At 39.3% G+C, this 20,697-nt stretch overlaps 1 protein-coding gene across 4 annotated transcripts in view; it reads right to left on the bottom strand.

The window, feature by feature from the left end:
* Ttc17 (tetratricopeptide repeat domain 17) overlaps positions 1-20,697 on the bottom strand; it is a 177,270-nt gene that overhangs the window by 11,514 nt on the left and 145,059 nt on the right. For all 4 annotated transcript variants that reach the window (XM_045159315.1, XM_004663335.2, XM_004663336.2 and 1 more), the window contains 5 exons: positions 20,205-20,325; positions 18,230-18,389; positions 17,277-17,360; positions 1,830-1,949; positions 91-234 (listed from right to left, as the gene is read on the bottom strand). In XM_045159315.1, coding sequence (XP_045015250.1) covers positions 91-234; positions 1,830-1,949; positions 17,277-17,360; positions 18,230-18,389; positions 20,205-20,325 — 629 coding nt within the window. The remainder of the gene's footprint in view (positions 1-90; positions 235-1,829; positions 1,950-17,276; positions 17,361-18,229; positions 18,390-20,204; positions 20,326-20,697) is intronic.

Genomic DNA, 20,697 nt, shown 5'->3' with positions numbered 1-20,697 from the left:
TCAATGGTATATTCAAAGAGGTCTTGAAATCAATAATAGGTCTCTGGAGCCATAGCAGAGTTGGTTTGACTAGCTCACACCCCATCTCACCATCGCCACGTAGACGTTGCCCAGTGTAAAGTGGTTCACAGCAAAGTGTGGTGCAATCTCTACTGCCATGGTGGCTACGATGACAGCATCATTCCAGAGCTTGGCATTATGCAAGATGTTGGCCAGGCTAATGAGGGGCACATCCTAGGAGATGGAAGGAGAACAAGAGATGGAATATTGATTGAGCTTTCATCCTTGGTTTTTCTAATTGTAAGGAATATAGTCCCTGGTAAATGATACTGTAGTGCAAGTCTGCTGTGTGCTGTTTGTGTCTGCGACTGGCGCCCAACACTGAAGTCTACACCAAAACATATCAATTACCTCTTTCAATGACAGTGAAAAAAAAACTCTTTCCCCTTGGTACTGGGAATTAAACCCAAGGCCTTGTGCATGCTAGACAAGTACTCTACAAGTAGCTTAATGCCTTGCCTTCGAAGAGCAAATAACGAGCTGGGGAGATGGCTCAGTGGTTTAAAGTGCTTGCTTGCAAGGCCTCATGGCCTGGGTACAATACTCCAGTACCTATATAAAGCCAAATACACAAAGTGGTGCACGGGTCTGGAGTTGCTTTGCAGTGGCAAGCAGCCCTGGTATGCCCATATTCTCTCTCTCTGAAATAAATAAAACTAGTAAAAAAAGAAAGGAAATAAAATTAACATGCTAGATGAGGTATGCAATATGTTGAGTGATGCAGTTGATTTACTCTTGCATTACTGCAGATTGCCTTTAGAAAATCTATGGACAGAAAAACTTGCCCATAAGCCACAATTTGAGTCATGCTCCAGGAGAGTTATTAGAGTATTTTGCGCAAGAACACACTGTATCTCCTACGACAGCAGGCAAACTTCTGCCCAGACCAAATCCAGCTGCTGCCTGTTTCTGTACCCTTTTCATTCCTTGTTTCTGTGGCAGTCTTCATAGTACAATGGTAAGACAAGTGGTTGTAATAGAAGCTGCTTGGACTGTGCAGCAAATGTTTTATAGTTTGGCCCTCTTCTGTTGGCCAGCAGTATGATGCACAGAGTTTCATCCTGAACAACTAGCAACATTAGTATCACATAAGCTTTCCCCTTTCAGTGTGTTATCTGAGTAACTGTTGGCAATCTCCCACATTGTGCTGGGTGCTATAACAGACATAAAAGAGACACAAAAAGGGACTCAACTCTATCCTAACTGGTCATGCTCTGAGTGCATGTCCTTAGATGAGGTCGAAGTCTTTAGAAAGTATGGGATCTGGATTAATGCAGAACTCAGCATACACAGTTAAAAATGTGCTATAAAATTGAACATTTTGAGTCATAATAGTAGCTGGCTCTTTGGATAAAACTTCTGCCCAGGATTGTGTGTGTGTGTGTTAGAGGAGGACTGTATAAGATATGAATGATGGAAATGTGCTTTTGTCTCTGCGTTCTAGTACAGAGAATAAGCCTTACAGTTTGTGGAGATAAGCTAACCCCAGGAAAACTCTGCTAACCACAGGAAAACTCCTAGTGTCAGTCTGCTTAGCCAGGGTAGTCATTGTATGAAGAGGCTCTAAATACAAAAGAGGCACTAAGTAATATATGTCTTGCATGACCTTAAGACCTTCCTTCATGCTCTAACTTGTTGAGAGGGAAGGTGCTTATTAGTGGGGACAGTTCCCAGGCTTGCTGAGCATAGGAGCTAAGTATAAGGAAAGCTGGCTGAAATCTCAGAGAGGACCATGGTGTGGAAGTTTCTCACTTCTGAGGACCACTCACCTTCATCTGGTGTGGAGCATAGTGCAGTGCCTGGCGCAGGCAGTCAATGGCCTTCTTTCCTTGGCCTTTCACTCTCCAGTAGAGGGCTGCCATGCTGGAAAGGACCCAGGATGTCTGGTTCTACAAAAGAATGGTCAGCTAAGGTTGGTGTCTCTTCAATAACATGCTCAATTATTACCACAACTGAGGACAGTAACACAAGTTACCACCATTTACTTGAGGATTTACTAAGTCCCAGCACTCTGCTAAGAACAATTCTATGAGCTTGGTACTACAATTTTGCAGCCTTTTAATAGACAAGAACACTAAACCTTAGAGAGGTTAAGCACTGTGTTCAAGGCCACTGAAGTATTACACAGTAAAACTATATTCATGTCTCTGTTCTATTTCAGAATAGGATGTATGCAAAGTGATGTTGGAGATAAGCCCCTCTCCATTTCTTCTCTGCTATATATAAATAAATACTACTTTTAGTTTCTTACACAACTTTCCATAATTTTTACTTATTATACAAGAAAGTTTGAATAAAAATTATATTCTCATCTTTTATTTATATGGATCAGCATGTTTTCATTTTTTTAAAGTCAATGGTATGTCTTGGAAATATTTCTCCAAGTTTCCTTTTTTAAAAAATTTATTTATTTGATAGCAACAAACAGAGAAAAATGTAGATAGAGAATGGGCACGCCAGGGCCTCCAGCCACTGTAAACGAACTCCAGACACGTGTGCCCCCTTGTGCATCTGGCTAACGTGGGTCCTGGGGAATTGAGCCTTGAACCAGGGTCCTTAGGCTTCACAGGCAAGCACTTAACTGCTAAGCCATCTCTCCAGCCTTTTTTAATAGCTGTATAATATTTCTTTGTATGAATATATCATTATTTACTTGGTTAGGTTATAATTAATGGTCTCCCTAATTTTTCACTATTACAATGTGGCAAAAATAACTTTGTATAAGTGTAATCTTACATTTGTGTGAGGGTATGTATAGGATACATTTCCAGATGTAGCCATGCTATGTCTAGGGGATATACACATTCATTTCACTTGACAGGTACTGTCACATTGCTCTCCACAGGGATGTAACATGTCTAAATATATTATGTAAATGAACATACAACCACACACTCAAAAATCACCAAGGAGACAAGTCTGTGAGTGATTTTGATAGCAACAAACAGAGAAAGATGCAGATAGAGAGAGAATGGACACGCCAGGGCCTCCAGCCACTGTAAACGAACTCCAGACACGTGTGCCCCCTTGTGCATCTGGGTTAGGGTTAGATTGATTACCTACCAAAGGTTAATGGTAAGACCTACTGCTGAAGACACCATACACTCTTGGCACAGACTATGTAGAGACCTAGTTGGAATCCAGAGGAGAGCCAGTCTGCAGACAACTAGCCCATCTAGTGCGGGATGGTACTACATGAACTACTGGGGGAAAGTGGCCAATATCTGTCCAAGCAACTCAAAGTCTGAGAGACTCAGAAGCAAATGACCCAACATGATGCTCATATAAGTGCAATAGTGGCACACAGCCACGGTAGGTAACCAACTGCTCTTGGATTGGTTAACAGATCCCTCAGTGGAAAGGAAACCATATCTGGAACTGGGAAACAAGTCAGAATCATATCCAGATAATGATTCTGCTTTCCATTGTCAAGCTCCCCTTAACCTTGGGCTATAAGAAGGTCTATACACATTAAATTCTCTCTGAATTAATAATGGCTATCCTACTTAACCAGTGCTGACTTCATTATCCTTTGGAGAATCTGCTTCTCTTTTTCAGACAAGAGCTGGCCCTGAGGAGATAAACGATCCAGTGCACTCCACCCTGGCCCCAGCTGAAACCACAGAGAAAATGGGGAAATGACCAAGAGTGCTGCTTTCTTAGTCAAACTGATATCAGCACAAGGGTGATGGGGATAGACACTGAGGACACTCAGCACCTACCAAACCAGAGATTCAGAGGCTCCTAAGTGCCCATCACTGAAGTAGACTACAAATGCTCCTAGCATGGCTCAGGACATTTTGTGGAAGAGGGGGTGGAAAGATTGTTAAGAGCCAAGTTGGGACATTTTGCACAGAAACATTTCCTCCCTCCCATAATGACCCACAATCCCCATGGAGTTGATTTGTATCCCCAACAAGGAAGGCCTCTTCAGAAAAGGGGCAGGGAGAAGGGTAAGCATGGTAACAACATGTGCTGTTTACATACTAATATGTCTATATCTAATAAAAAAAAATATAAAAAAGAAGAAAAAAAACCACTTTATTGTCATGCTTCAATTTGGATAGTTTCTTATAGTATTCTTCTCCTGTTTTTACTAGTTATATATACTGCTGATGAATCTGACTTAACAACAGCAACAACAAAAATGAATAGTTGGATATAGTAGCACACCTTTAATTGCAGCACTCAGGAGGCTAAAATAGAATTGTAAATTTGAGGCCAGCCTGAGATTACACAGTGAGTTCCAGTTCAGCTTGGTCTTAGAGCAAGACTGTACCTCAAACAAACAACCAAACAAAAAATTGCATTACATAAAATTTACCATCTTATTCATCTCTAACTGTGCAATTTGACAGTGCTTAGAATATTCATAGTGCTGTACAACCAATCTTGAGGACTTTGTTTTATCAGTGAACTGTATTTATTAAACAGCAAGCTCTTCTCTCTAGTCTCTGGAAATCCACTGCATTTTCTGAGTATAAAAGTTAGACTATTCTACATATATCTAATAAATAGAATCATTCAGTATCTGCCTTTTGGGACAGGCTTTTTTATTTATTTATTTATTTTTAGGGTGACAGAAATGTTGTTTTATTGGGGTGGGACCACATGAGTGGGTTCACTTGTCAAAATTCACCCAAATGTTATCTTTTTTTAAATCTTATTTTATTTTTTTCTCAATTTTTAAAAACATTTTCCATGATTATAAAAAATATCCCATGGTAATGCCCTCCTGTCCCCCTTTCCTCTTTGAAATTCCATTCTCCATCACATCTCCCCATCAATAAGTCTCTCTTTTATTGTGATGTTGTGATCTTTCCCTCCTATGATGGTCTTATATAGGTAGTGTCAGGCACTATCATGGATATCAAGGCCATCTTTATGTCTGGAGGGAGCACGTTGTAAGGAGTCCTATCCTTCCTCTGGCTCTTACATTCTTTCTATCACCTCTGTCACATTAGACCCTGAGTTTTGGAAGGTGTGATCGAGATGTTACTCGGTACTCTAGTCACTTTTTTCCAGCACTATGATCCCTTCTGAGTCGTCCCAAGGTCACGGCCATCTGAAAAGAGAAGATTCTCTACCCAAAGTGAGAGTAGTCAGAGAATCACTCCCATTCACAGTTGCATCAACGAAAATAAAGTACCTTGGAATAAACCTAACCAAGGAAGTAAAGAATCTCTACAATGAAAACTTTAAAACACTCAAGCAAGAAATTGCAGAAGACACTAGGAAGTGGAAAAAACATCCCTTGTTCCTGGATTGAAAGAATCAATATTGTGAAAATGGCAATCTTACCAAAAACAATCTACACATTTAATGCAATCCCCATCAAAACTCCAAAGGCATTCTTCATGGAAATAGAAAAAACAATCCAAAAATTCATTTGGAATCCAAAACACCTCGAATATCTAAAATAATACTGAGCAACAAAAATAAGGCTGGCGGTATCACCATACCTGATTTTAACGTATACTACAGAGCCATAGTAACAACAATAGCATGGTACTGGCACAAAAGCAGACATGTAGATCAATGGAACAGAATAAAGGACCCAAGATGTAAGTCCAGGTAGCTATAGCCACCTAATATTTGATAAAAATGCCAAAAATACTCATTGGAGAAAAGACAGCCTCTTCACAAATGGTGTTGGGAAAACTGGATATATATCTGTAGAAGGATAAAAATAGATCCTTCTCTCTCTCCATGTACAAGAATTAAGTCCAAATGGATTGAAGACTTTAACATCAGATCAGAAACTCTAAAACTTCTAGAGGAAAAAGTAGGGGAAACCCTTCAACATATTGGTTTTGGCAAAGACTTTCTGAATACAACCCCAATTGCTCAGGCAATGGAACCACAGATTAACCACTGGGACCTCATGAAATTACAAGGATTTTGCACTGCAAAGCACACTGTGAATAAATCAAAGAGGCAACCTACAGAATGGGAAAAATCTTCGCCAGCTATGTATCTGATAGAGGATTAATATCGAGGATATACAAAGAACTCAAAAAGTTAAATAATAAGAAATCAAACAAGCCAATTAAAAATGGGCTTTAGAGCTAAACAGTGAGTTCTCAAAGGAAGAAATACAGATGACATATAAGCAACTAAAAAAATGTTCTATGTCCCTAGTCATCAAGGAAATGCAGATTAAAACTACATTGAGATTCCATCTCACTCCTGTCAGATTGGCTACCATCATGAAAACAAATGATCATAAATGCTGATGGGGTTGTGGAAAAAGAGAAACCCTTCTATACTGTTGGTGGGAATGCAATCTGGTCTAGCCATTGTGGAAATCAGTGTGGAGGTTCCTAAAACAGCTGAAGATTGATCTAGCAAAATACCCAGCTAAGGCTTATTTCACTTATTTATTTTTTCTCAATTTTTATTAACATCTTCCATGCTTATAAAAAATATCCCATGGTAATAACCTCCCCCCCCAACTTTCCCCTTTGTAATTTCATTCTCCATCATATCCCCTCCCCATCTCAATCAGTCTCTCTTTTATTTTGATGTCATGATCTTTTCCTCCTCTCATGATGGTTTTGTGTAGGTAGTGACAAGCACTGTGAGGTCATGGATATCCAGGCCATTTTATGTCTGGAGGGAGCACTTTGTAAGGAGTCCTACCCGTCCTTTGGCTCTTACATTCTTTTCGCCACCTCTTCCGCATCAGACCGAGCCTTAGAAGATGTGATCAAGATATTACTCAGTACTCCAGCCACTTCTTGCCAGCCATGATACTCTGAGTTGTGGAACTGGCTTATTTTATTTAGTCCAATTCCTCAAGTTTGACCTGTGCCGTAACATGTGACAGATGTCTGTCTTTTTTAAGGATGAGCTGAGTACATTACATGTATAGACAATGTTTTGTTTATCCATTTTGTTTGTGAATGACATCTGGATTGACTGGTAGCTGGTATTGCTATGAATCTGAGTGTACAAGTATTTCTTCAAGAGACTGCTTTCACTTACTTTGCATATATACCCTGTGCTAGATATGCTAGATCATGATTTTATTTTTAAAGGGACTTATACTTTTTTGCATAGCAACTATAAATTTTTTTTATGCTCACCAACAGTATAGAGTGCCTCAAATTTCTCTACATCCTCACCAATATTTGTTATTTTATCTTATTATTTTATATAGCCACCCTATCAAATGTGAGGTCATTGCATGTCCATATGGTGATTTTTCTTCTCCTTAAGTTCTAATTCTTTGAAGAAATTATCTTTTTATCTCTTCTCCCCTTTTTATCTATTATTGCTGGCAAATTAACTACTGTTATTTTATAGTCCCTGTGCTAAATACAATGTCTGCATCACCTACATTTTTATTTTTACCCTCTTCTTTTTACTCTGGTGTTAGTCCTCACTTTTGGATGTCTCATATAATTCTATTGAGGGTTTGACAATGCACAGAGACTCTAGATGTGGTTACCTTCTTCAGGGGAGCATTCATCCTTCATCACTGAGGCAAGGAGAGTTGACCACATTAGTCCAGTCACCAAGTGAGTTTACACTGATGGGCCTAGTGGAGAGTCTCCTGCCCATTCTGTCCCTTCCAAAGGAAACCCCCATTAACAGTGGTGGGTCAGAACTCTAATTCTTATCTCCACAGTATGACAAGATTGGCAAAAAAAAAAAAAAAAAACAAAAAAAAAACACAACAACAAAAAAACCTGTTTTTCAAAGCTTTCTACTTTGGTCCCTGGTTAACTGAGTTTTGCAGCCTTAGCAACTAACTGAGTGTCCTGTGAAGATCACTAGACTCCATTCTCTACCATCGTTCCACTGGGAACATGGCCCTTCTAGTGATCAGTATTATTTCTCTAGTCTGCAGGACCTCCCACATCTGTAGGTTTCTGCTGAAATCACAACTCCTGTATTACAACATTGTTTCCTTCTTCCGCACTGCTTTCTTCTTTATGATTCAATTCAAATGTTTTTCATCATTTCCTCTGCTCCAGCGTTAACCCACTCTTCTGCTGTTTAGCTTATCCTTCTAAAAAATTGACTTTTTCTTTTTTTAAAAGCTCCTGACAAGTTTGTTAGAAGCCCTTTGTCACTAATATCAGTTGAAGCTATTGTTCCCAGATTTTCTCTTGCCTTTCATTTTTGTTTATGCTGTTTGATACAAGATTTTTTTTTTAATTTTTATTAACATTTTCCATGATTATAAAATATATCCCATGGTAATTCCCTCCCTCCCCACCCCCACACTTTCCCATTTGAAATTCCATTCTCCATCATATTACCTCCCCATTACAATCATTGTAATTACATATATACAATATCAACCTATTAAGTATCCTCCTACCTTCCTTTCTCTTCCCTTTATGTCTCCTTTTTAACTTACTGGCCTCTGCTACTAAGTATTTTCATTCTCACGCAGAAGCCCAGTCATTTGTAGCTGCGATCCACATATGAGAGAGAACATGTGGCGCTTGGCTTTCTGGGCCTGGGTTACCTCACTTAGTATAATAATTTCCAGGTTCATCCATTTTTCTGCAAATTTTATAACTTCATTTTTCTTTACCGCTGAGTAGAACTCCATTGTATAAATGTGCCACATCTTCATTATCCTCTCATCTGTTGAGGGACATCTAGGCTGGTTCCATTTCCCAGCTATTATAAATTGAGCAGCAATAAACATGGTTGAGCACGTACTTCTAAGGAAATGAGATGAGTTCTTTGGATATATGCCTAGGAGTGCTATAGCTGGGTCATATGGTAGATCAATCTGTAGCTGTTTTAGGAACCTCCACTGTTTTCCACAATGGCTGGACCAGATTGCATTCCCACCAGCAGTGCAGAAGGGTTCCTTTTTTTCCACATCCCCGCCAACATTTATGATCATTTGTTTTCATGATGGTGGCCAATCTGACAGGAGTGAAATGGAATCTCAATGTAGTTTTAATCTGCATTTCCCTGATGACTAGTGACATAGAACATTTTTTTAGATGCTTATATCCATTCGTATTTCTTCCTTTGAGAACTCACTGTTTAGCTCCATAAGCCATTTTTTTTTAAATTTTTTTGTTCATTTTTTATTTATTTATTTGAGAGCGACAGACACAGAGAGAAAGACAGGTAGAGGGAGAGAGAGAGAGAATGGGCGTGCCAGGGCTTCCAGCCTCCGCAAACGAACTCCAGACGCGTGCGCCCCCTTGTGCATCTGGCTAACGTGGGACCTGGGGAACCGAGCCTTGAACCGGGGTCCTTAGGCTTCACAGGCAAGCGCTTAACCGCTAAGCCATCTCTCCAGCCCCATAATCCATTTTTTGATTGGCTCGTTTAATTCCTTATTATTTAACTTTTTGAGTTCTTTGTATAGCCTAGATATTAATCCTCTATCAGATATATAGCTGGTGAAGATTTTTTCCCATTCTGTAGGTTGCCTCTTTGCTTTTTTCACTGTGTCCTTTGCAGTGCAAAATCTTTGTAATTTCATGAGGTCCCAGTGATTAATCTGTGGTTTTATTGCCTGAGCAATTGGGATTGTATTCATAAAGTCTTTGCCAAGACTGATATGCTGAAGGGTTTCCCCTACTTTTTCCTCTAGCAGTTTCAGAGTTTCAGGTCTGATGTTAAGGTCTTTAATCCATTTAGACTTAATTCTTGTGCATGGCGAAAGAGAAGAATCTATTTTCATCCTTCTGCAGATATATATCCAGTTTTCAAAACACCATTTGCTGAAGAGGCTGTCTCTTCTCCAGTGAGTATTTTTGGCATTTTTATCGAATATCAGGTGGCTATAGCTACTTGGGCTTACATCTGGGTCCTCTATTCTGTTCCACTGATATACATGTCTGTTTTTGTGCCAGGACCATGCTGTTTTTATTACTATGGCTCTGTAGTATAGGTTAAAATCAGGTATGGTGATACCACCAGCCTCTTTTTTGTTGCTCAGTATTATTTTAGATATTCGAGGTTTTTTGGATTCCAAATGATTTTTTGGATTGTTTTTTTATTTCCATGAAGAAAGCCTTTGGAATTTTGATAGGGATTGCATTAAATGTGTAGATTGCTTTAGGTAAGATTGCCATTTTCACAATATTGACTCTTCCAATCCAGGAACAAGGGATGTTTCTCCACTTTCTAGTGTCTTCTGCAATTTCTCGCTTGAGTGTTTTAAAGTTATCATTGTAGAGATTCTTTACTTCCTTGGTTAGGTTTATTCCAAGGTACTTTATTTTTTATTTATTTATTTATTTATTTATTTTGTGTGCTCAAAACCTTTATTTATTTTGGTTTTTTTTTTAAATTTTTATTAACATTTTCCATGATTATAAAATATATCCCATGGTAATTCCCTCCCTCCCCACCCCCACACTTTCCCGTTTGAAATTCCATTCTCAATCATATTACTTCCCCATTACAATCATTGTAATTACATATATTCAATATCAACCTATTAAGTATCCTCCTCCCTTCCTTTCTCCACCCTTTATGTCTCCTTTTCAACTTACTGGCCTCTGCTACTAAGTATTTTCATTCTCACACAGAAGCCCAGTCATCTGTAGCTAGGATCCCCATATGAGAGAGAACATGTGGCGCTTGGCTTTCTGGGCCTGGGTTACCTGACTTAGTATAATACTTTCCAGGTCCATCCATTTTTCTGCAAATTTCATAACTTCATTTTTCTTTACCGCTGAGTAGAACTCCATTGTATAAATGTACCACATCTTCATTATCCACTCATCTGTTGAGGGACATCTAGGCTGGTTCCATTTCCCAGCTATTATAAATTGAGCAGCAATAAACATGGTTGAGCATGAGTTTGGTAGGATTCCTTCTTTTTCTATTTCCTGGAAAAGCTTAAGAAGCAATGGTGTTAGCTCTTCCTTAAAAGTCTGGTAAAATTCAGCAGTGAATCCATCCGGGCCTGGGCTTTTTTTAGTTGGGAGATTATTGATAACTGCTCGGATCTCCATGTTTGTTATAGGTCTATTTAAGTGATTAATCTCATTTTGATTTAATTTAGGTAGGTCATATAGATCAAGGAAATCATCCATTTCTTTCAGATTTTCATACTTTGTGGAGTATATGCTTTTATAGTATGTCCCTATAATTTTTTGAATTTCTCTGGAATCTGTTGTGATGTTACCTTGTTCATCTCTGATTTTATTAATTTGTGTCTCTTCTCTCTTTCTTTTGGTCAGATTTGCTAAGGGTTTATCAATCTTCTTTATCCTTCCAAAGAACCAACTCTTTGTTTCATTAATTCTTTGGATTGTTCTTTTAGTTTCTATTTAATTAATTTCTGCCCTAATCTTTATTATTTCTTCCCGTCTACTGATTTTTGGTTTGCCTTGTTCTTCTTTTTCCAAGGCTTTAAGGTGAAGCATTAGGTCGTTTACTTGCGACCTTTCTAATTTCTTAATATAGGCACTCAAGGCTATCAATTTACCTCTTAGAAGTGCCTTCATTGTGTCCCAGAGATTTTGGTATGTTGTGTTCTCATTATCATTTGACTCTATAAATTTTTTAATTTCCTTTTTGATTTCTTCATTGACCCATTCATCATTTAGTAGTGTATTGTTTAGTTTCCATGATTTTGTGTATGCTCTATAGCCTTTCTTGCTACTGATTTGTAGTTTAATTCCATTGTGGTCAGATAGAATGCAAGGAATTATTTCAATTTTCCTGAATTTGTTAAGATTTGCTTTGTGTCCTAATATATGGTCTATTTTAGAGAATGTTCCATGTGCTGCTGAAAAGAATGTATATTCTGCAGCCTTTGGATGAAATGTCCTGTATATATCTGTTAAGTCCATTCCTTCTATGACCTCATTTAGTCCAGATGCCTCTCTGTTTATTCTTTCCCGGGATGACCTGTCAATTGATGAGAGTGGGGTGTTAAAGTCACCCACCACCACTGTGTTTGGTGTTATCTGTGACCTTAGTTCTAATAGTGTTTGTTTGACGAGTTTGGGAGCCCACATGTTAGGTGCATATATGTTTAGGATTGTAATGTCCTCCCGTTGGAGTGTGCCCTTAATCAATATAAAGTGACCTTCCTTATCTTTCTTGACTAACGTCGGACTAAAGTTTACCCTGTCTGATATTAGGATAGCAACCCCTGCTTGTTTTCTAGGCCCATTTGCTTGAAACACCGTCTTCCAACCTTTCACCCTAAGATAATGTCTATCCTTTGTAGAAAGGTGAGTTTCTTGGAGACAACAAATTGTAGGATCCTGCTTTTTAACCCAGTCTGCAAATCTATGTCTTTTTGTTGGGGCATTGAGGCTGTTGATATTAAGAGATATTATTGAAAGGTGTGTATTTATGTTTGCCATTTTTTGTGTGTGTGTGTGTGTGTTTCTGGTTCTACCTGCGCTCTCTTCTGTTAACTAGTATTTGAGTATTGCTTGTTTTTTCTAGGTTCCTTATATGTGTGCTTTTCCTTTTGTTCAGCATGGAGGATTCTATCAAGTATTTTCTATAGAGCTGGTTTTGTCTTCAAATACTCCTTTAACCTGCTTTTGTCATGGAATGTCTTTATTTCTCCATCTATTTGAATGGATAACTTTGCAGGATAAAGTAACCATGGTTGACAGTTGTTATCTTTCAGAACTTGGAATATATCACTCCAAGCCCTTCTGGCTTTAAAAGTTTGTGTTGAATAATCTGCTGTAATCCTGATGGCCTTGCTTTTGTAGGTAACCCGATTTTTCTCTCTAACTGCTTTCAATATTTTTTCTTTGGTGTGTGTGTTTGGAAGTTTGATTATAATATGGCGAGGAGAGGTTCGTTCCAAGTTTTGTCTGGCTGGGGTTCTAAAGGCTTCCTGTATCTGCATTGGCACCTCTTTCCCAATTTGTGGGAAATTTTCTTCAATGATTTTGTTGAAGACGTCTACTATGTCTTTGGAGTGGAGTTCTTCCCCTTTACTATGCTCTGAATTCTTATATTGGATCTTTTCATAGTGTCCCAAATATCTTGAAATTCCCACTCATACTTTTCTATAAGTTTGTCTTTCTCTTTGTTGGACTGCATTAGTTCTGCCACCTGGTCTTCTATCTTAGATATTCTGTCCTCTCCCTCATCCATCCTACTGGTGAGATTTTCTACAGAGTTTTTTATTTCATTAACTGTGTTCTTCATTGTTAGTAATTCTGACTGGTTTTTCTTTATTATTTCTCTTTCCTTATTTATATCTTGTATTGCCTTCTTTATTTCATTAAATTGGTGTCCTGCATCTTCTTCGATTCCTTTGATTTCCTCTTTGATTTCCTCTTTGATTGTTTTGATGTGTTCTTTGACCTCTTTGAACATATTTATAACCATTCTTTTGAACTCTTTCTCAGGCATTTCCTCTAACTCTTTCTCACTGGAGGACATTTCTGATGCATTAATTCTTTTAGGTGGATTTATATTGTCTTGCTTTTTATCGTTTCTTGTGTTATAATGTATAAATTTTTGCATCTTGGATTAAGTTAATGCTTGGATTTTCTAGCTAGCTGTGTATTCTTAGCTGTATCAATCGATTTGACGTAATATATTTTCAGGGTAGGACCTTAAGGTGTTAGGTGTGGCTCTTAAGACTCTCAGAGTATCTACAAAGATGTTCTTAGGGGTTGAGTTTCCCTGCTATAGGAGTATTCAAGCAGGCTGAGTGGAATAAAATACAGGTAGATTCTAAAATTTAACTAAACACTGTACACATTCAATCAAAAACAGCCCCGAGTATGTATGCAAGAGTAGTTCTTATAACGACCAGATCCTCTATCAACAAAGAGGTTAAGATTTCTGGTCTGTTGAGTCAGCTTGCGACCAAGTGAGACCCTTCCCTGGTGCAATCCCAGTTACCTTGGATGATTTTGGTCTCAGTCAAGTTGCTGCTTGAGTCGTCGGGCTGCTGTTCTGATTTCTGGAGCTGGGCACTTGCTTTTCCTGTGGGGCAAACCGAGCCTGGCAAGTGTGGCCCTTCAGATCAGCACCCCTGCTGCTGGAACTGCTGCTGCTCAAGCTGCCCCTGCTGGGTCTGTAGCCACTGCTACTGAAGGTGTTGCTGCTGGACCCACTGCTGCTGCTGCCTCTGCTGCTGCTGTAGCTGCCACTGCTGGAGCCACCACTGCTGCTAAAGCTGCTGCTGCTGTGTTCACTGCCACTGCTCCCCCTGAAGCTGCTGCTGCCGAGTCTGCCATTGCTGCCACTCCTGGGTCTGCTGCTGCTGGGGCCGCTGTTACCGGTGCTGGAGCTGCTGCTGCTGCTGCCGAACTCTGCTCCTGCTTGGGTCCCGCTGTCAGCCCAAGTTGGCGTAGATGGGTCTCGGGCCACTGCTCTGTTCGCCGGAGCTGGGCTCAGGCGGTGGGGAAGGGGAGGGAGTCGCAGCTCCTCTGGTTCTCTTGCTGCTCCAAGCGTTCTTTTACCTCGCAGTCTGCTCCTCCGTTGCTCGCTGCCGCTCTCCCCTCACGTTTCCCAAGTTGCGGAGAGCGCCGGTGTGAAGGAAAGCTCCCGCACCTGGCTTTTCCTGCGGCTGGAGCCGAGCCTGGCGGCTTTCTGGTGCGCCGCTGCCGCGGTGGTTGGCCAAGCTGCCGGAGCCGCTTTTCCTGCCTGCGCAGGCTCTGGATGCTCTGGAACTCTTCTACTTCTCCGCTGCCGCTTCAATTTCCTATACACCTCACTTTTTTGTAAAAGTGTGTATTTTGCTGAGTTTTTTTGGTCTTTTTCCCCCCTAGGCTGCTTTGGCGTGGTACCTACACCGCCATCTTAACCGTTAGTCGGGACCTACTTCTTATGAGACCAATAACTCAGAAAAAAAGTATAACCTGTTAGATACAGTTCCTCCAAAATGGAATGGACTTTTGGAGACTGTAGTGAACTGTCAAGGACTCTTTCTTCTCAGAAGTCAAATGATTTGCTTGAGTAAGTACTGCTGCTGGCTGTTTTGGACCATATTTCTCTGATAAAAAGAATGTCCTTTTAAGTAAATGTATAAAAACTTAGAGGGAACCCAAAACACAGATTTGCAAAATGAAACTATAATAATCACTTTATAGAACTGTAATAATACTTGCTAAGTTTTAGTCTTATTAAATTCTAGCTTAAAATATATGTTTTCTACCCTATTTTCCTTAATGCTTTTTTTTTTTTTTTTTGTAAATTTTATTATTTGTGTGTGTGCATACCACAACATGAGTGTGGAAGTCAGAGAACAACCTTAGGGTGCTTCTCCTCTCCTTGCACCTTCTGAGACAAAGTCTCCCATGTGTCTGGATTCTCCTGACAGTGTCTTTCACATTAAGACTACAATACATACACCACTTTGTGTCCAGCTTTATGTAGGAGCTGAGGAGGACTGAACTTGCATTGGCAGGTGTGGCAGACCGATTCAGGTTCGCTGAGATGAACTTCCAGACCAGGCACAGTTATGGAGGAAGGGATTTATTGAAGCTTACAAATCCAGGGGAAGTTCCATAATGGCAGAAGAAGCTGGCCTGCCTTCACAGGCCCAAACAGAGAGAGAAGTACAAGCCTAAAGGTCAAAAGCCACACAGCACACTTCAGAAACTCCAGCTAGGCACACTTTGCATATCTTTAGATTGAAATCTGAAACCCACCACCACACCTTAAGATCACCCAGTGACATTGCCTCCAACCAGGTAGCCAGCAGATGCAAACTACAAACAATAAAGAACTGAATATATTGGGGCCATCTATTTAAATCACCACAGCAGGTTTGCAAACAAGCACCTTTAACTGCTATGGCATTACCCAGCCCCAAATCTGTATAATTCCTTAATATGTTTCCTTATTCCTCCTCTGTCCTTTTCTGTGTCTGCTATGCTTTCCTTGTTGCTTCTTCCAATTTGTCATTTCTGTAATTATTTCTTTTATTTTTCTATACATTCTGGGCAGGATATGTATACTTGGACTCTATTTTTTATTTTCTGTTTTATATCCCTTGTTAGTATTTTACTTTGTGATATTAGCTAAGAATGGCAATTGTTTAATATGATTTTTTTAAAAAAATATTTTACTTATTTATTTATTTGAGAGAGAGACAGACGACAGAAAGAGAGACTGGGCACACCAGAGCCTCTAGCCATTGCAAACAAACTCCAGATGCATGTGCTACCTTGTACATCTGGCTTATGTGGGTCCTGGGGAATTGAACCTGGGTCCTTTGGCTTTGTAGGCAAGTGCCTTAACTGCTAAGCCATCTCTCCAGCCTATGATTTTTTTAATTCATGGAAAGTCTCTAGACTGAATTGTGATTTTTCTCACCACAGTATTTTTCTGTTAAATGTTCTTTGGTAAATTTTGCTGCTCTCTTATACAATTTCTTATATGTTTGTTGCAGTGTTGGGTTGCTGTTTTTATTATTCAAGATTTCCCTAGAGGAACTACAATGTAGAAAGTTCTTTTCAAGTAATGGACTTCTGACATATTCTGAAATTGCTACCTCAGTCTGTACTCTGCTACACTCCATCTATATGGCTTCAGTGCTGATCTTAACCACATCACTTTTCTTTCTTTTTTGTGAGTCTGAAGATCACATCCATGCCCTAGTTTTATTATGAATGAAAATTTTCCACGTGTGATACCCGAAAGAGAAAGGAAGTTTTTAGCTCCCTCTGTCCTAGTCATACTAGAATGGGAGACAGTTCTTTAATCACTTTGTGTACATAACTTCTACAGTATTATTACAAAAACAAAGAGTTTTAGCCCAAAGTAATTAAGTTAAAATTTGAAAACCCCTTTATACAAATATCACAGACATAGAGAAGTACACAAAGATGTTTTAATTTATATTTTCCTAGGCTGTATGAAAATGTAGTTCTGTATTTGTTTCATGATTTTGAAAGAAAAGATATTTCAAGGGGTATTTGACATCAAACTATCATAATACCAAATTTCTTCATCAGCGCAATACCTAACTTATTTTATACACCTAGGTCCTATGATTCACAACGATACCAATTTTAGCTCTCTTGCCTAGAACAAAGAAGAGAAAACTGGCTGGTTAAGTCTAACGTTAGGAGGTTAGAGAAGATATAGAAAAGAATAAAACCAGTGATGGGCAAGGCAATGAAAATGTGATTGAAACATCCTGAATGCAATTATTTCACATTGTGCTTTTAGTCAAGTGTTTGTAATAAACAGAAGAGGTGAGACCCACTTGGGGACAAATAATCTAGAAAAGAAGTCAGAAAGCGGACAACTGTTTCCATTTTTGTCTGTGGTTGACTTACCTTTTCCAAAACTTTGGCAATTCGGGTACCAATTTGCTCAAGAGACTGTTGTGGATACTGGTCTTTGCCAAGATTCTGCAATACCTGGAAGAGAAGAGATGGCAGATGAGGAGTGAGCACAAGGTAGTATGGAGATGTTGCCCCTGGCCCGCTGCTGCTGTCAAGTTGAGCACTGGATATTTGGATCACAATAGCATGTTGCTTTTCTGAACAGATGGTGTGCTTGGGCTAGTAACAATATGTGGACAAGACACTTGTAGGGCTGTTTGATACCCCTGTACTCTCTTCCTCTTAGTATTGATGGGTAAAAAACATTCAGTTATAATATTAGAAAATAAATGAAGTAAAAGTGATTTGTAGTTTTGTCATCTAGACAGTCACTAGTAATGCCCTTATATATTTTTTCAGATATTTTCTATGTATACATATACATATATTATTTTTCTCACAAAATATGGGATTACATTATATACTATAACCTGTCTTCACATAATATATTTCAAAAATTTCTTCATACCAATAAATATATACTTGACTATATCTTTCCTAATGGTTCCATTGTACTAATTATCTATATTTGTGCCCCAAGTGACTTAGCTTATCTTTTTGTGTGTATCTGTGACATGTCTAATTCTCTTTTGAGGTCCATTCTCTCACAGGGATATGCTGGGTCTGTGCTCCTTCTTAAGAATACCAAAAGAAAAAAGTAACTGCTCCAGATGTTTTTCTCAAGAGCATCTGTCTGGGGGTAGGGCAGGATACTACTCATCTTGAAGGATAAATCATTTACTGTCATAAAAAAAAAAATTCCCTGGGCCTGAAAGAATTTAGATTTGGCCTAAAGTCACCTACTAATAGCTACTCACCATGCTTCCACTATCAGTTGCAAGCTATATCATAACTAAGGCTCACATCCCAACAGACTGAACAAGGTTGAGTGGCTGAGTACTCACCTCTGTTAGTTGGCTCTCACCCGTGTAGTGAAGGCTGGCTCGGTTGGAAACTCCATGTAAGTGGTCCAGGGTGTGCATGCTTGTAGGGAGGTTGCTATTACACAGTGGCTCCATTGCTGGCTGCTGTATGGGGGTGGCAAAGTCTATGTGTTCAGTGATGCTGGAAAATGGAGATTCCATTAGCCAAGGTCAAGCCAAATGGGGACAGACAGAACAATAATAATAGCTGATGATAACTTTCATGTTATTCCCTCCCAGGAAAGTTCTGAAACAGTGGCTTTTCTTCTAGGGAACAGACGGCAGCAATGCCCATAACTGGCTCTTCTTTTTATACACAAGCAATCATCATCTAAAGGTTAGTAAATTTTATGGACACAGTTATATATGTTTAATATTTTATTTTTATTTATTTGAGAGAAAGAGAGAGGGAGGGAGGGAGGAAGAGAATGGGTGTGCAAGGGCACCAGCCACTGCAAATGAACCCCAGATGCACCTAGTGCATCTGACTTACATGGGTCCTGGGGAATCAAATCTGGGTCCTTAGGCTTTGCAAGCAAGTACCTCATCCACTAAATCATCTCTCCAACCCTACAGCTGTATATTTGTTATATTAAGCACAAGATACAAATTCTTCTGTTCTTGACTGCAAGAGGACATTTCTTATAAGCATATGGCACAAATCATCGTATGTACTAATATAACAAGTTGGCACTATGAAATTTTACTTTAAGATTTATATTTTAAAAAGCAATTTTAGCGGGGTGTGGTGGCAAATGCTTTTAATCCCAGCATTTAGGAGGCAGAGATAGGAGGAATGCTGTGAGTTCAAGGCCACCCTGAAACTATATAGTGAATTCCAGGTCAGCCTGAGCTAGAGTGAGACCTTACCTCAAAAAAAAAAAAAAAAAAGGCAAGAAAACACAAAAAAAATTTAGGGCTGAAGAGATGGCTTAGCAGTTGAGGTACATGTCTGCGAACCCTCAGGACCCAGGTTTGATTCCCCAGTACACACGTAAGCCAGATACACAAGATGGCACATGCATCTGGAGTTGTTTGAAGTAATTGGAGGCCCTGGACTGCCCATTCTCTCCCTCTGACTTTCTCCCTTTCTCTCTCTGTCAAATAAATAAGTAAAATATTTAAAAAAAATTAAAAAGCTTAACTAATATTAGAGAATTATTTATTTACTCATTATCTATTTAGAACCTATTCCATGTTAAATATCAGACCAATAATTAAGAAAATATATGGAATTCCAGCTGTTATAGTGCTCAAGCCTTGGGAGGGATTCCATGTGACAAGTTATAAAAGACAAAACCATGGCATACTGAAAATATGCTACAGGAGGGTATGTATTGCCTCTGTCCCATGATAGAGGTTGGTGATGGCCTTCCTAAGGAAGTAAGAAGTAAGTATATATCAGCAGGATGAGTATGAATGAGCCAGGTGAGAACAGCAATGAGAATCATGCTTCAGGCTTTAAAAAAAGAAATTATGAAACAGGAAGGCTCAGTAGATTTGGAGAACTCCAGCACTAATAAGATAGAGGGGGAAAAAAAGAAAGAAAGAAAGTGGAAAAAGGCCAGCAAAAGAGAATGTATGTGCAAAAAGAAAAAGCAGTTTTCAGAAAGGCTCAGTTTGTATCTTAGTAAGTGCTGGCATGTCTAGATTTGCTCTATTTCCCCTAAAGTGTACAACATTCCTAAGGTACTATGGCTTTTATGATCATAAAGAGAGAGATTTGGTCTTCAGTTCAAACTGAGCTATACATGACTTCTGACACATAGCAAGCTGAGGGTGAAGGCACTAAGAAGGGGTGCATTTACTGCTTCCCTATATGGATTAAGTCCATCTATAGACTGTGGACATCAATGGTTATTCTGGCCACTGAAGATAAAGAAGACATCCTTAGAGTCACTTGAGACCTATGAGGTCACACATACACTTCATGAAAGAAGAAGAAGAAAACACTCACTCAATGTTTTTTGAAGAAACTGCCAGCCAGGTACTCACAATGGCAGTTAGCTCTACCCAGCGAAGTTTGAGGCACTCATCTGGACTGGGCCATCCCAGACTCTGGTAGTCATGTTTTTTTCCTGCAAGAGAAGTATGTAATGAATTGACACAGGATACAAGACGCTACTTACCCTGCTGAGGACTTGACCCGCACTGGTATGTTTGATAGTGCCTGTCAGTTTTCTTGTCTTTAGACTATACTATCAACAATCAGGTCTAATTAAAATTTTGGGGGCTGGGGAGATTGCTCAGACGTTAAAGATGCTTGCTTGCAAAGCCTACCTTCTGGGATTGTCTAGCCACCCATGTAAAGCTGGATAGGCATTCATTAGCAGTGGCAAAGACCCTGGCATGCAAACACATACACACACGTGAATAAATGATTAAAAAAATCTTCTCACTCACAGTATTGGGAATAAAAATCATCATTGAATAAAGCTTTATTTTCAAAG

This window comes from Jaculus jaculus, chromosome 9 (assembly GCF_020740685.1).
Source record: "Jaculus jaculus isolate mJacJac1 chromosome 9, mJacJac1.mat.Y.cur, whole genome shotgun sequence".
Lineage (NCBI taxonomy): Eukaryota > Metazoa > Chordata > Mammalia > Rodentia > Dipodidae > Jaculus > Jaculus jaculus.
This window is presented reverse-complemented; position numbering and strand designations above follow the sequence as displayed.